At 38.4% G+C, this 12,407-nt stretch overlaps 1 protein-coding gene across 2 annotated transcripts in view; it reads left to right on the top strand.

Moving 5' to 3' along the window:
* Positions 1 to 11,757, top strand: part of Caap1 (caspase activity and apoptosis inhibitor 1) — a 56,724-nt gene extending 44,967 nt beyond the window's left edge. For both annotated transcript variants that reach the window (NM_001034154.4, NM_001415955.1), the window contains 1 exon segment: positions 10,408 to 11,757. In NM_001034154.4, the coding sequence (NP_001029326.2) occupies positions 10,408 to 10,805 (398 nt within the window). In that variant the 3' untranslated portion in view covers positions 10,806 to 11,757.
* The last annotated feature ends 650 nt before the right edge of the window (positions 11,758 to 12,407 follow it).

Genomic DNA, 12,407 nt, shown 5'->3' with positions numbered 1-12,407 from the left:
TGAATCCTGCATCAAGGTTATTACATTGAATTAAGGGAGTGATGACCTTGGCAAGATCCTACCCAGCTAAGTTTAGGACCAGGCATGGTGTTGAATGAATTTAATCCCAGTATTCAAGAGACAGTCATGCAGATCTCTGAGTTCAAGGCCACCTTGGGTAAGAGCAAGTTCTTGGTGAGGAAAACTTAATTTTAGGAGACAGAGCCATGAAGATCTCTGAGTTCAGTGTCAGTCTACAGAGCAAGTTCCAGGACAGCCAAGCTTAGGCAGTGAGGGAGTTGGAAACAGAAATCTGGTAATAGAATAAGGGGACCATATTCTAGTCACAACAAGGGGCAGGATATGGCAGCTTTGGCCACATGGCTCTGGTGTTAGAGTCAAGAACAGAAGGGACTATGGGACAATTGATGCTGCTTAGCTAGAGCTAGGAAACTAGCGGTGATGAAGAAGAGACCAGCATCACTGAGGTGAAATCTTCTGGGAAGTGTTTTCTGAGAGCACAAAGAAACTGTGTTCCAGAGTTAGCCGAGGTTGCTGCAGCTGTACTAGGTAATTTCTAAGAGTCGTACTGGTTTTGAGGTCGTGAAGAGAGCACTTGAGGCTCTGCACTGTGACAGGCCTTGGAAGGCTATTGGTGAAGATGCAGGACTGAAAGGGTCGTGCAAAGGAGTTGAGGCTTAGCACCATGAAGAGAGCTTAAGAGAGGCTTTTGGGGAAGTCTAGTTCCAACAGACAACCCTAGCATATTGGATAACCAGTACCATAGTCTCACTTCCAAGAATGGCGGCCGCAGTGGGGTGGAGTCAATCTGAGCCTAGAGTGCTACAGATTGTAGATATGGAGAAGTGAGCCAAGTCCTTTGGAGGAAGTGTAGATCTCAGACTTTAAAACAAGAAGCTGTAAAATTGAAGTCAACTTGGAGAATCTATGATGTTAAAGAAGCCAGAGCCTTGGGCTATCTGCTGAGGAATGCTGCTAATAGGGAGAGGAGCTAGCCCAGGAGAAAGAAGTTTGTTGTAGATGAAAAAGGAGTGGAGATCTGAAGACTGCTTTTAAATCAGACATGGAGATGCAGAGTCTAGAGTTTGCTCATTTGGTTTCCTATCTTGCTTTGGGGATTTACAGTTAAGTGATTGGATGAATCTCAGAAGAGACTCTGTACTTTGGTCTTCTAACATTATTGAGACTGTTATAGACTATGGGGACTTTTAAACTGGACTAAATGCTTTAGCACTATGCTATGTTTAGGTATGGCCCCCATAGACTCATGTACTTGAACAAGCCTTTGGGGGCCAGAGAGTGGAATGTAGTGGTTTGAGTATGTTTGGCCCAGGGAGTGGCACTATTTGGAGGTGTAGCCTTGGAGTAGGTGTGTCACTGTGGGCCTAGGCTTTAAGACCCTCTTCCTAGCTGCCTGGAAGGAAGATATAGAACTCTCAGCTCCTGCTGCACCATGCCTGCTTGAATGCTGCCACGCTCTTGCTTTGATGATAGTGGAACTAAACCTCTGAACATGTAAGCCAGCCTCAGTTTAATGTTTTTATAAGAGTTGCCTTAGTCATGGTGTCTGATCACAGCAGTAAAACCCTAACTAAGGTACCTATCTTGTTTCATGGAGAATGAAATTATAGAATGTTTGGTTCAGTATTTTGAAAAATGTCTAAAGTCTTTGTTTTATTCAGTAATGTACCCTTTACACATTTGGTTCTGGGCTATGTTTTGTAGGATAAAGGCCATATGCTTACAGCACTTATTTCAGAGGCTGTACAGCATGATTTTCCGGCAGATATTTGGATCTTGTTTGGTACACTAGGTACTTTTAAGTCAGTAAGTATTTCCTGCCTCCTGAATCCATAGGACTACAGATGTATGCATTGCACCTGTCTTAGAGGTTCTTGGAGTGTGTACACAGGTACATGTGTGCGTGTCTGAGGTAAGAGGTCAACTTCCGGTGTGTTGTTTTTCAGGTGCCATCCGCCTTGTTTTATTATGAAACAAGGTCTTACTTGAAATGGCGCTTGTCAGTTAGGTTAGGTTGACTGGACAGGAAGCCCCCAGGGATTCCCCTTCTCTGCCTCCTGGTACTGGAATCATAGGTGGATGTGTTACCATGAAGAAGAAGAACTGATCTCTTCTTCTAGCACATTGTTGTTTAGTACTAGGCACTAGGACGAAAGAGACAAATAAAATAAACCCGGCCTGGAAAGAACCTAGGAAAAAGAAACAGCTCTGTCCTTTTTTTCTCCCGTGTTCACCTGTTCCTGACTCTGTATGTGCCCTTTTCTCCTGTTGAGACTGATGAGCTCTGCACTGTCAGCATCAGCCTTCTGTTCCTGTACTGTCTGTCACGACAATTATTGTCTCTGACAATATACATTTTTTCCATCTCCTACTAAACCATTCTCTCCCATTCTCGTGAACTGTTGCTAAAGCGGAGTCACCGTTGACTGCTCATCCTGACCTCCTATCTGCATTTGACCCTTGATGATTTTCCTTTTCTTGGAATTATCCTCCTTTACTCCTCCTTCTCAGTCTCCTCTTTGACCTCTAAAGAGTGTGTGGTCCAGGACTTAATCTTTGAACTTTCAACATTCTGTAGACGGTGATCTTGAGTGGAAGAAAGCCTGGCTTGCTTTCAGCACTCCAAGTGATCTTTTCTCTGATGTTGGTTTTTGCTTTCTAGTTCATAATGGGACTTTTATATGCCAATTTTATCTTGATCAAATGTTACCTGACCTGTCCAAGCTAGGTGCCACTCTCCATTTTCCAGAGCTTGTCGTAGCCCTCAGCTCGTACCTCAGCTTTCCTAGGAATTGGTGTTATGTTTGCTGGGCTGTGGTTTTAAAGAAATCATCATTTGATAACTGGCACTACACTGTTCTCTTAGTTCTAGTGCACAGCCTGTGTGATACTGATGGGAAGCTCTCAGCTGTGACTGGGTTTCAATGCTTGGCATCCAGTGTCTACATCTGAGATTTTAAGTTCATCAGTGAGAGTAGAAGACTGTAGGTAAAACCAAAACCAAACAGTTCCAAATCCGTGATGCTGCCCTGGACTTCTCTTGTCTCACCTCTTCTTGACACAGAAGTGTTAAGCACTTGATTCCTACCACCCCTGTCTAAGTAACACCTGCTAGTTACTGTTAATAACTTGACAACCAGTTAGGGGTTCTCAGGTCTTAACTGGACATGATCTTTACTCTTATTGCCTATCTCGTAGTATTTTTTATTTATGTCTGACTATCTTCTTTAAACAGAGTGTTTCATTAGATAAAGGGTTATATGTCTTTGGTTCCTTTGAGTCTTTGATACTAGTCCATAGAAATTGGACTTAAGTCAATTATTTTGGGTAAGTAAGGCGATAGATGGATAAAAGTGGTGTGTGTGTACACATTTCTGTGTGTACATGCACCATTGTGTATATGTGGGTTAAAGGGCAGCTTGTAGGTGCCTGTTGTCTCCTGTGAATATTGGGGATTAACCTCAGATCATCAGCCTTAATGAAAGCATCTGTGATGGTTTGTATATGCTTGGCCCAGGGAGTGGCACTATTAGGAGGTGAGGCCTTGTTGGAGTAGGTGTGGCCGTGTTGAAGTAGGTGTGGCCAGGTGTGTCACCGTGGGCTGGGGCTTTAATATCCTCTTCCTAGCTGCCTGGAAGTCAATATTCTGTTAGCAGCTTTCAGAACAAGATGTAGAACTCTCAGTGACTCCTGTACCATGCCTACCTGGGTGTTGCCATGCTCCTGCCCTTAGGATGGTGCACTGAACCTCTGAACCTGTAAGCCAGCCCTAATTAAATGTTGTTCTTATAAGAGTTGCCTTGGGCATGGTGACTGTTCATAGCAGTCAAACCCTAAGACAGCATCTTTACTGACTAACCGCTGGCTGGTAGTCAGTACATTGTTCTTTATACAGAAACGTAAGCAAAAATACTCTAGCATTTTCGCCAGCTGTCCCAGTGCCTCCTCAGAAAATTACATTGTTTCTGAGCTTAGTTTCTCTTTCTGTCCTCACCAAGATGATGCCATTTGTTGTTTATTGTCGTAGTCTTTGTCTTTACTGCCTATGTGATATGGCTTCATTACTAGTCTGCTATGCTGATGAATGATTATGGCTGCTTTAAAATGTGGTCAAAATAGTCACTTCTTTGTAGGTCATGTTTCTCTTGATATTTTATAATTTGGGTAATTATTGTGTTTCTTAAGTTTTATATAGAGCCTCTTTTACACCCCTAAGCTGTTGATTTCTCCACAAGAGATATGCTTTTTCTCTGACCAGTCTGGAAAACACCAACAAAAAGCTGTAGCCTATGGAATGCTTTTGTGATTTTTAACGTATTTTAAGGTGATAATTCCTTAACCAGTTCTTGTTTTTTGTCTCTTGAGGGAAAAATGAAGGTAGAAAGAACTGACCGTGGTCATTGTTTTTACTACTTCTTCATCAGAATATTCTTAGTTTGAAGAATGATTTGTGCATATTCATCAAAGTATTCGGCCAATTTTTAGCATGTTGATAATGATTGAGCTTCTTTAGGAGTTTATGAAAAGTACTTATATATTTTATTATCTTTTTCTTAGCGTCTATATATTTAAGCAAAAGCAATGCTGTAGGCAGCATGTCATGTTGAAATGGTGGAGCTGAGCACAGGTTCTCTGGACAGATTGTGTAGTACTGAGATGTTACTAGGAGCGGGTAGGAGTGTAAAGCCTGTTAGTGTTGTTCAGACACAGGGCACAGGGCTGACCGCTTGAGCAGGAGCAGCCCATGGGGGCTTGTCCCTGAAGAAAACACTCTCTCTTAGAGGTGGCTGCCTGTAGTTTTTCAACTGGGGATGGGACCTTATGAGCCCTTCCCCAGTTCATGTTGGGACGCAAACTGGTGTGGTCTTGTGCAGACAACCATATTATTTCTAGCAACAGTCATGTCCAGAAGACACAAGAGAGGTATTTTACAGCAGTTCTCCTGATCCTTAGCCTCTTAGAATATTTCCATCTCCTCTTCCTTGATGTTCCTGGATGTATCCTTAAGATAGTGGTGGTTTTTATAGATGTCCCACTTTAGAGATAGGTACCCCATAGTTATGTACACTTTGTACCTTGACCACTTGTGGGTTTCTCTAATACTTTCTATTAGTTGCAAAACTCCCTGCTTTTCTTTACTTTATTGAGATGAGGTCTTACCATTGGCATTGAACTCGAGATCTTCCCTCACTTCCCAAATTCTGAATTAGATGTTTCCCACCACTCCTTACTAAAAAGACATTTTTTTTGGTTAGATTTAAAAATTTTTTGTATGTATTACATGTATGTCTGCTCCCCATGGAGATTAGAAGAGGACATCAGATCTCCTGCAACTGGACTTAAGGGTGGTTGTGAGCCACAGTGTCAGTGTTGGGAACTGAACCCAGCCCCTCTGCAGGAGCAAGCAGTAACCACTCAATCTCTAGCTCTGTTCCTTCCCTTACTTTTGTAAAATTTCTATTTGTCAATGTGCTGTATTCCCTCCTGCCCTGCAGAAAAGTCCTAGGTTTTACCAGTCAGTAAGACATAGGACTTTTGTTTGTTGTTTTTTTGTTTTTTTTAAAGACAGATTTGTAGGTGAGGTTGGCCTCGAACTCCTGAGTGTTTCAGTTAAAGGCATGTACTACCTACCATGTCTGTCTTAAAAAGCAGTATCTTTTAAATTTATGTTAATTAGAAAATATGTTGAAAAACATTTATTGTGGTTCTTAATTTGTAAAATGCCTGACCTGTTGCTTGCTATCCTTTGTTCTTATGTCTGGTTGTTTCTGAGTATACATACATACATACATACGTACGTACATATATATATTACATATATATATATACACCCAGTATACATACATATATATGTATTTCTATATTTTTCTATTTATAAAAATATTTTGGTAGTGTTTTCCTGAGTTCTGTCCCTATCTAAGAAATCTTAACTTTTTTCTTTTTCCTCTCCTCTCCTCTTCTCTTCTTTTTACAGTATCAGGGATCTACCCAGGACCTTGCATGGGCTAGGCCAGTACCTGATACTGAGCTGTAACTCTATCCTTGGATTTTGATCAAAAAACTTCATTGTTGTTTCTCTGTGGGTTTTTCATTTTTCTTTTTGCTTAGGAATGACTCATATTTACTCGTCTTCTCTTCAGTTAATTTACATTTTCGTGCTATTATCTTTTAGGTATTTCTCTCCTGTGTGACTGGTTGCCTTTTGCAGGCATTTGCACAGCTGTGTAAATACTCCCTCTCCTAGGCTTGTCTCTAGTCTTTATGTAATGTACTATCAGAAGGTTTCACAAGCAGGCTAGCTTTTTGTGTTACACATAAGAACTTAACTAACTAGAATATTATAAGCCCTTATAGGTGTTAAATACACTAATGTAACTTAAAGTGGCTTTTTAGCCTTGATGAGCTACATTGTGATGTCATCAGTGTTTTTATGTTTACTTGCTTGTATTAGCTGTCCTGTCTAAAACACATTTAAAAAAAAGTCAAGTTTATGACATGAAATATTTTCCCCTTCCCTAATTTATGGAACCTTGAAACTTTCAAGCAGTAAAATTTGTTGCAGATTATAGTAAAAGATATTGCATTTTTGCTTTTTTTTTTTATTTACACCCTTGGTGTGTTACTTGTGTGTGTCTCTCAGTGCATGCACAGTGTTGGAAATTGAACCTGTAACCCTTGGTCCAGATGTTTATTTTAAAGTGAATGGATATTGGTTAGTTTTCCTCTCCTTGGCAGTAAACTGTTTGAAGAACATAAGATTTTCTGTTTAGTTGTCAGATATTTAGCCTTTATGCTCTTGTCCCATGCTCATATGTGTAGCTCATCAGATAATGTAAACACACACTTCTCTGTTAAATCAGACTATTCACTTGTGTCAGCGGTCAATTTGAGTAATGATTGATTCATATGTCTGTCTAGATATTGAGTCTAGATGGATTGGTTTATTATTTAAAACTCTTTAGTACTTGTGTTCAGAGTTTGGGATATGAATCGGTAGGACAGAAAGAAGATAGCAAGAAAATGAACAAGAGAGAAATGGTGTGGTCAGAGGACAGTGCACTAGAATGTCACCGGTATGGGTTGGCTACAGCATTAGCTGTCAGAGAAAATGCTTAGGGAGTCGCGTACTCTTTAGTACTTTTCATTCCTCCACTTTACTTTGTCTTCCTATCATTACAGCCTAGCCAAGCTCTTAAGGTCCTTTCATCCTTTCCCACAGTCAGTTAGCTCCACTTCTGTTTATACTGCTTCTCTCTGAAGTGCGCTATATGGTCTGTAATATGAGGCATCACCCATCTTACTGGAGGAGCAGAGTTAATATAAGGAATATATCACAGACTCCTGTTTCCTGTGAATAAAGTTACTTTAATTATTTTGAAGCTCCATAACATCAGCAACTTGGGTCCAGTTTTATTCTTGATTTCTTTCTGGCACTGTTTTTGATTATTAGCCTTTAAGAGTTTGAATTTTTATTCTCATTATTTTAATTGCATATTTGATATTTTAACTCAGACTAAATTTTATTTTATTTTTCTTATTGGATTTTAATATCATTGGTTTATATCATGCATACATCAAAGATTTTTTTAAAAGATCTTTAATAAAACCTGAGTAATTAACTAGACTTAAGTACTAGTGCTTTTATAAAGTCCAAATATGTGTTTAGCTTACAAACTGAGTTTTGGGATTCTTAAAGAAATTCAGGGTACATGAATGTCTTCATTATGAAAAAAGTTTGAATGTAAATTTCTGAAAAGTAATTATAAAGCCTTATTAACACATCTGTTCAAGCTCTTCCTACTAACTAGAATTTTTTTCTTTTCTTTTTTCTTTGAGACACACACACACACACACACACACACACACACACACACCCACCCACACACCCACCCACACCCTCATCCTTACCCCCACTCCCCATCATCCCTCTTCCAGGGGCCTCAAGTCTCTAAAGGATTAGGCACATCCTCTCCCACTGAGGCCAGGCAAGGCAGTCCTCTGCTATATATGTGCTGGGGCCATGGGTTAACCACTTCTTTGAAAAGAATGTATAACTTTGCCTTTTCTGCTTTGTGAGACATAAGAAAAATTCTAAAAAAAGTCTTCATTCACTGTTGAGAAACCATGGGAGCAAATTATCTTGGAAATGTGCTCTCATGTTTATAGGGGGTGATTTTAAAAAGTTGAGTTACTGAAATGTTGAAACTTAACAGTAGAGAGGCTATTCACATAATGACTTCTACAAGATACTTGCTTTTAATTTGGTAGAAAAGTACACATGTCAAATAATTTCAGGTTTGGTAACAGATGTAACCTAGGAATGCCTCCAGCAATATTGTGTTGTAGAGAACTCAAGTTACTTGAATTTAATAATTTTGAATGTGAATAGAGAGCACATTTCTTTAATGATAGATGCACTGTTGTTGATAGAAAAGCAGAGGTATAAAGCAGCATCTTTTTTCTGTTTATGTTTGAAATACATTTTCTTGGTTTTTGTCCTTTGAGATATTCCTGTTTGCCATGTAACCATGAACTGGAAGCTAATTCCTGTCATAAGTTGTTTCAGGTGTTCTGTCATAGTCTGGTAGACTTAGTTCCATGTTTCCAGGTCTGCCTGCTGTGAGACAGAGCATTGTGGCATTGGGAACATATGGCAGAAACTGTTCGTGTGGTGGCAAGGCAGGAAGCGAAAAGGGGAGGGGGGTAGGAACAAACAAAGAAAGACAAAACAAAGAATTGAACCGAGGGGTAGGGTAAGATACCCCCCTGCAGCATCCACCTTTGCAAACCATTCCCTTGGCCCAGCACTGTGTCTACTCTTTCTCATAATGATAGCATCCCCCGCTGGAAGGTCTGTAGCATTTTATATTCACTACTTAACGCCTTCTCTTTCATGGCCATTGTATAATGCAAAACATACTTAGTTCATTTTCGGACCTCCCAAAGTCTGAATGGTTTGAACATTATCCAAAAATTTAAGCCCAGCCCCTCTGAGGGGCCGTTCAGTGGGATCCTAACCCTGCTACACAGTCCCTGGCTGTTCAGACCTCTCTTGGTGGAAGCCTTCATGACAGTGAAATTCATGTGTCCTGCACAGATGTAAAACCATGATATCTGTTTGATTATAAATGACCTCAGATCTTCTACCTGAACATTGACTTTTGAGGCCCGAACAACACAGCACATGCTTTCTTAGTTTTTTTTTTTTTTAAATCTCAAGATAGAATAATTTTATCAAACATTTTGTACAACAGAAGGATTATACATTTTGCTGTAATTATTTTCTTCATGATTGTAAATTTTTACTTTTGGGGGAGATACATGAAATGCTCTTTAGAATCTACTAAAATCGGAACCTTTTTACATATTTTATTTGTGGCAACAAAAATAATATATTGATTTTTCTACTTTAATTTTGGAACTGGAAGTGGCTTACTAATTAAAATGATTTAGAGTAAGGTCAATAGAGTATCTGCTATAAAGCAAATGAGGTAGAATTGTTTTTTTCCTGTTCATTCTGTTAACAGTTGTTTCCATTTGCCAATCAATTTCTTAAATAAGTTTTCACCACTACAGGAAAGGTATGAAAGCCAAAGGTTTGAGAATTAACTTTTAAATAATAACTTAAGATAAAATAAATTAGAATAATAAATGAGTACTGAGAATTGTAAGTGATATGTGAAGTTAGGTAATGCTCAGTGCCAAGGCCAAGATGGTTACTAGAACATCACAAGCTTCATTTAGATTAAATTCTTGACATCAGAGTTCTGCAATTATTAGTAAAATAATTGTATACCAACCTTATTAATTTAAAATGAAGACCTGTTTTTAGTCTTCGTTATTAGTAGCTTTAGATAGACTTTGATTTGTTGATTCAGAACCAAGTGCTTGAATAAGTATGTAAGAAGATTTAGGATATGTGCTGCACAGAATATCCAGCTTCTGATATTTTCCCTTTTTCTAGCCTACAAAGCAAGGTGTTTTAAATATCTTCTTGGATGACATTGTATTTTCCCAATAATGCTTGACTAAAAGGATTTTCATATGAGCCTTGATTTTGCATTGTGTAAACTTCATTGTGGTATAAGATATTATAACATTTTAATTAGGATCAAGGGAACTCCATATGATGGATTAAGTTTCCCAGTGGTCTGTGTTTCATGAAGTTAGAATGAAAACTAGTCTTGGATTTACATGAAATATACTTTGTTTTTCAAGTTGAAGAGTCAGGAAAGAAGAGAGTGCAATAAGGATTACAGATGAACTTGGGCCTTTATAGTGGGGGGTAGGTTAGGGCAGCCCCTTCATCATAAGAAAGAGGAAGCGTTGACCCAGGGCTTTGGGTTACATGGTTCTCCCCCACCCCCCTTTTTTTGTTTGTTTCAGGAAAAGGGGAAGATAGTGATGTACTCAGTATAAACGCAGATGCTTATGACAGCGATATAGAAGGCCCAAGCAATGAAGAAGCTGCTGCCTCTGCCACCGCCGCCCCTACTGCTACTGCTGTTGCTACTGCTGCTTCTGCTTCTGAGGTCCCAGGAGGTACAGTCCAGAGTGAAGCTGCTCAGATAGATGACCTGGAGCGAGATATTGAAAAAAGTGTGAACGAGATTTTGGGACTGGTAGAGTCTAGCCCAAAGGAACCCAAAGCGGCCATCCTGACTGTTCCTCCACCAGAAGACGTTCAGCCTTCTGCACAGCAACTGGAACTTCTAGAACTTGAAATGAGGGCAAGAGCGATTAAGGCTCTCATGAAAGCTGGCGATATAAAAAAGCCAGTCTAGTTTTCTGACTTGAATATTATGTGTGTTTGAATGAAGCCATGTCATATAATTTTGTATCTGATGTTTATTTGGGTATCATGTGATATTTCTCATGTAAAACTTATTAGGTAAACTCATCTTAGGCTGAAAGTATATATATTTTTTACTTTTATATTATAGATTATAGATGGATATTTAAATTCATGACAAATATAGTTGGATACCCTGGATATTTCTTTTAGTTAATGTCTGTAAATTGGTATCTTAGAAGCCAACAGGAAGGAGACAACATTTTTCCTTTGTTTTTAAAAGTTTGGGCAACAAACTCAAAAGCTTTAAGAAAGATTGATGAAGCATGTTTCTCTTAAGGCTACCTGTATTTTTCAATAGAATATTAAATTATTGCTCCTAGATTTGTTAGCAGTTTAAGAACTTTATTTAGTTTTGTGTATAATACTTTTAAGATATGTGCTGATGGAGGACGCCTCTTTGTGGATGTGAGTTTCCTAGTTAAAACTAACGGACTGTTTTGTTGTCAGGCTCAGAGATCGAACTTGCTTTACAAGCTTTTTTAATAAAGAAAAAAAATCAACTTAAGGCTATTTTTTTAACAATGTAAAGTTAATTTGTTCATGTTAAATTCCAGCAACAAGCCATTCTGGCATATGTTTGGTCTTTTGTTCACATTTTTTTCCTTCAATAAAACAAAACAAAACAAAACAAAACACATTTTCATTTACATTCCAAGCTATCAGGAAAGGGATAATATGATACAGGGTTCCGTTTGATGTCATTGTTAGAAGATCTGATATATAGTTCCATAAATCAAGATAATAAAAGGCTGTTATTCTGGATATGAAGACTTGATACTTTTCCAAAAGCAAAATTGACTTTAAGAACCTTTGATAAGTTGATGTTGTAATTAAGCTAATTTTGTATACTTTTTAATAAACAAATTAGCATCTTGCCACAATTACAAATATCTTTTGCTTCATTACTAGTTATACTTGTTTGATAACAAAATACATTTTGGTAGGGTTCCTTAAAATAAATGACTTCTTTCTAAAATAGAAATTTGAGCTGTTTATATTTGGTAACAAATGCTATGGTTAGTTTATTTATAAACACGCTCTAGAGATGGAATATGGAAAGTGTCTTTTCACACAGTTTTTAGGGATTGTGTTTCACTAGCTGACTTAATTATATGTTGATTTTGAGATGTTTTAGACACACAGAAGACATATTTATGAGTTATTGATATTACAGATATATTTATTGCTCCTAAACACGCCTTTAAATAATCCTCTCCTTTTTTTGCCCTCTCTGAATTTAGTGAAGCATGGAAACCTTTGTCACATGAACCCTTAGGCAGGAAGCGTGGATATGATTTTAGCCCTCAGTGCTCATTCTTAGTGCTTCAGTATGAGCAAACATTGGTTGTAGTGAGATAATTTTTCTACTCTAGCGTAAATGTTAAAATAACGAAGCAGTACAGAATAACTATTACTACTTACCAATTATAAACACAGCAGATTACATTTGTATGACTACACAAGAGGAGAAAAGGCTCTGGTTTCAGTCACCGCTATAAAGCCTTGGGTGCTCTATTTGCTATATTTGCTA

This window comes from Rattus norvegicus, chromosome 5 (assembly GCF_021556685.1).
Source record: "Rattus norvegicus strain SHRSP/BbbUtx chromosome 5, alternate assembly SHRSP_T2T, whole genome shotgun sequence".
Taxonomy (NCBI): Eukaryota; Metazoa; Chordata; class Mammalia; order Rodentia; family Muridae; genus Rattus; species Rattus norvegicus.
The sequence above is the reverse complement of the archived record's forward strand: the minus strand, read 5'-3'. Positions and strand labels throughout refer to the sequence as shown.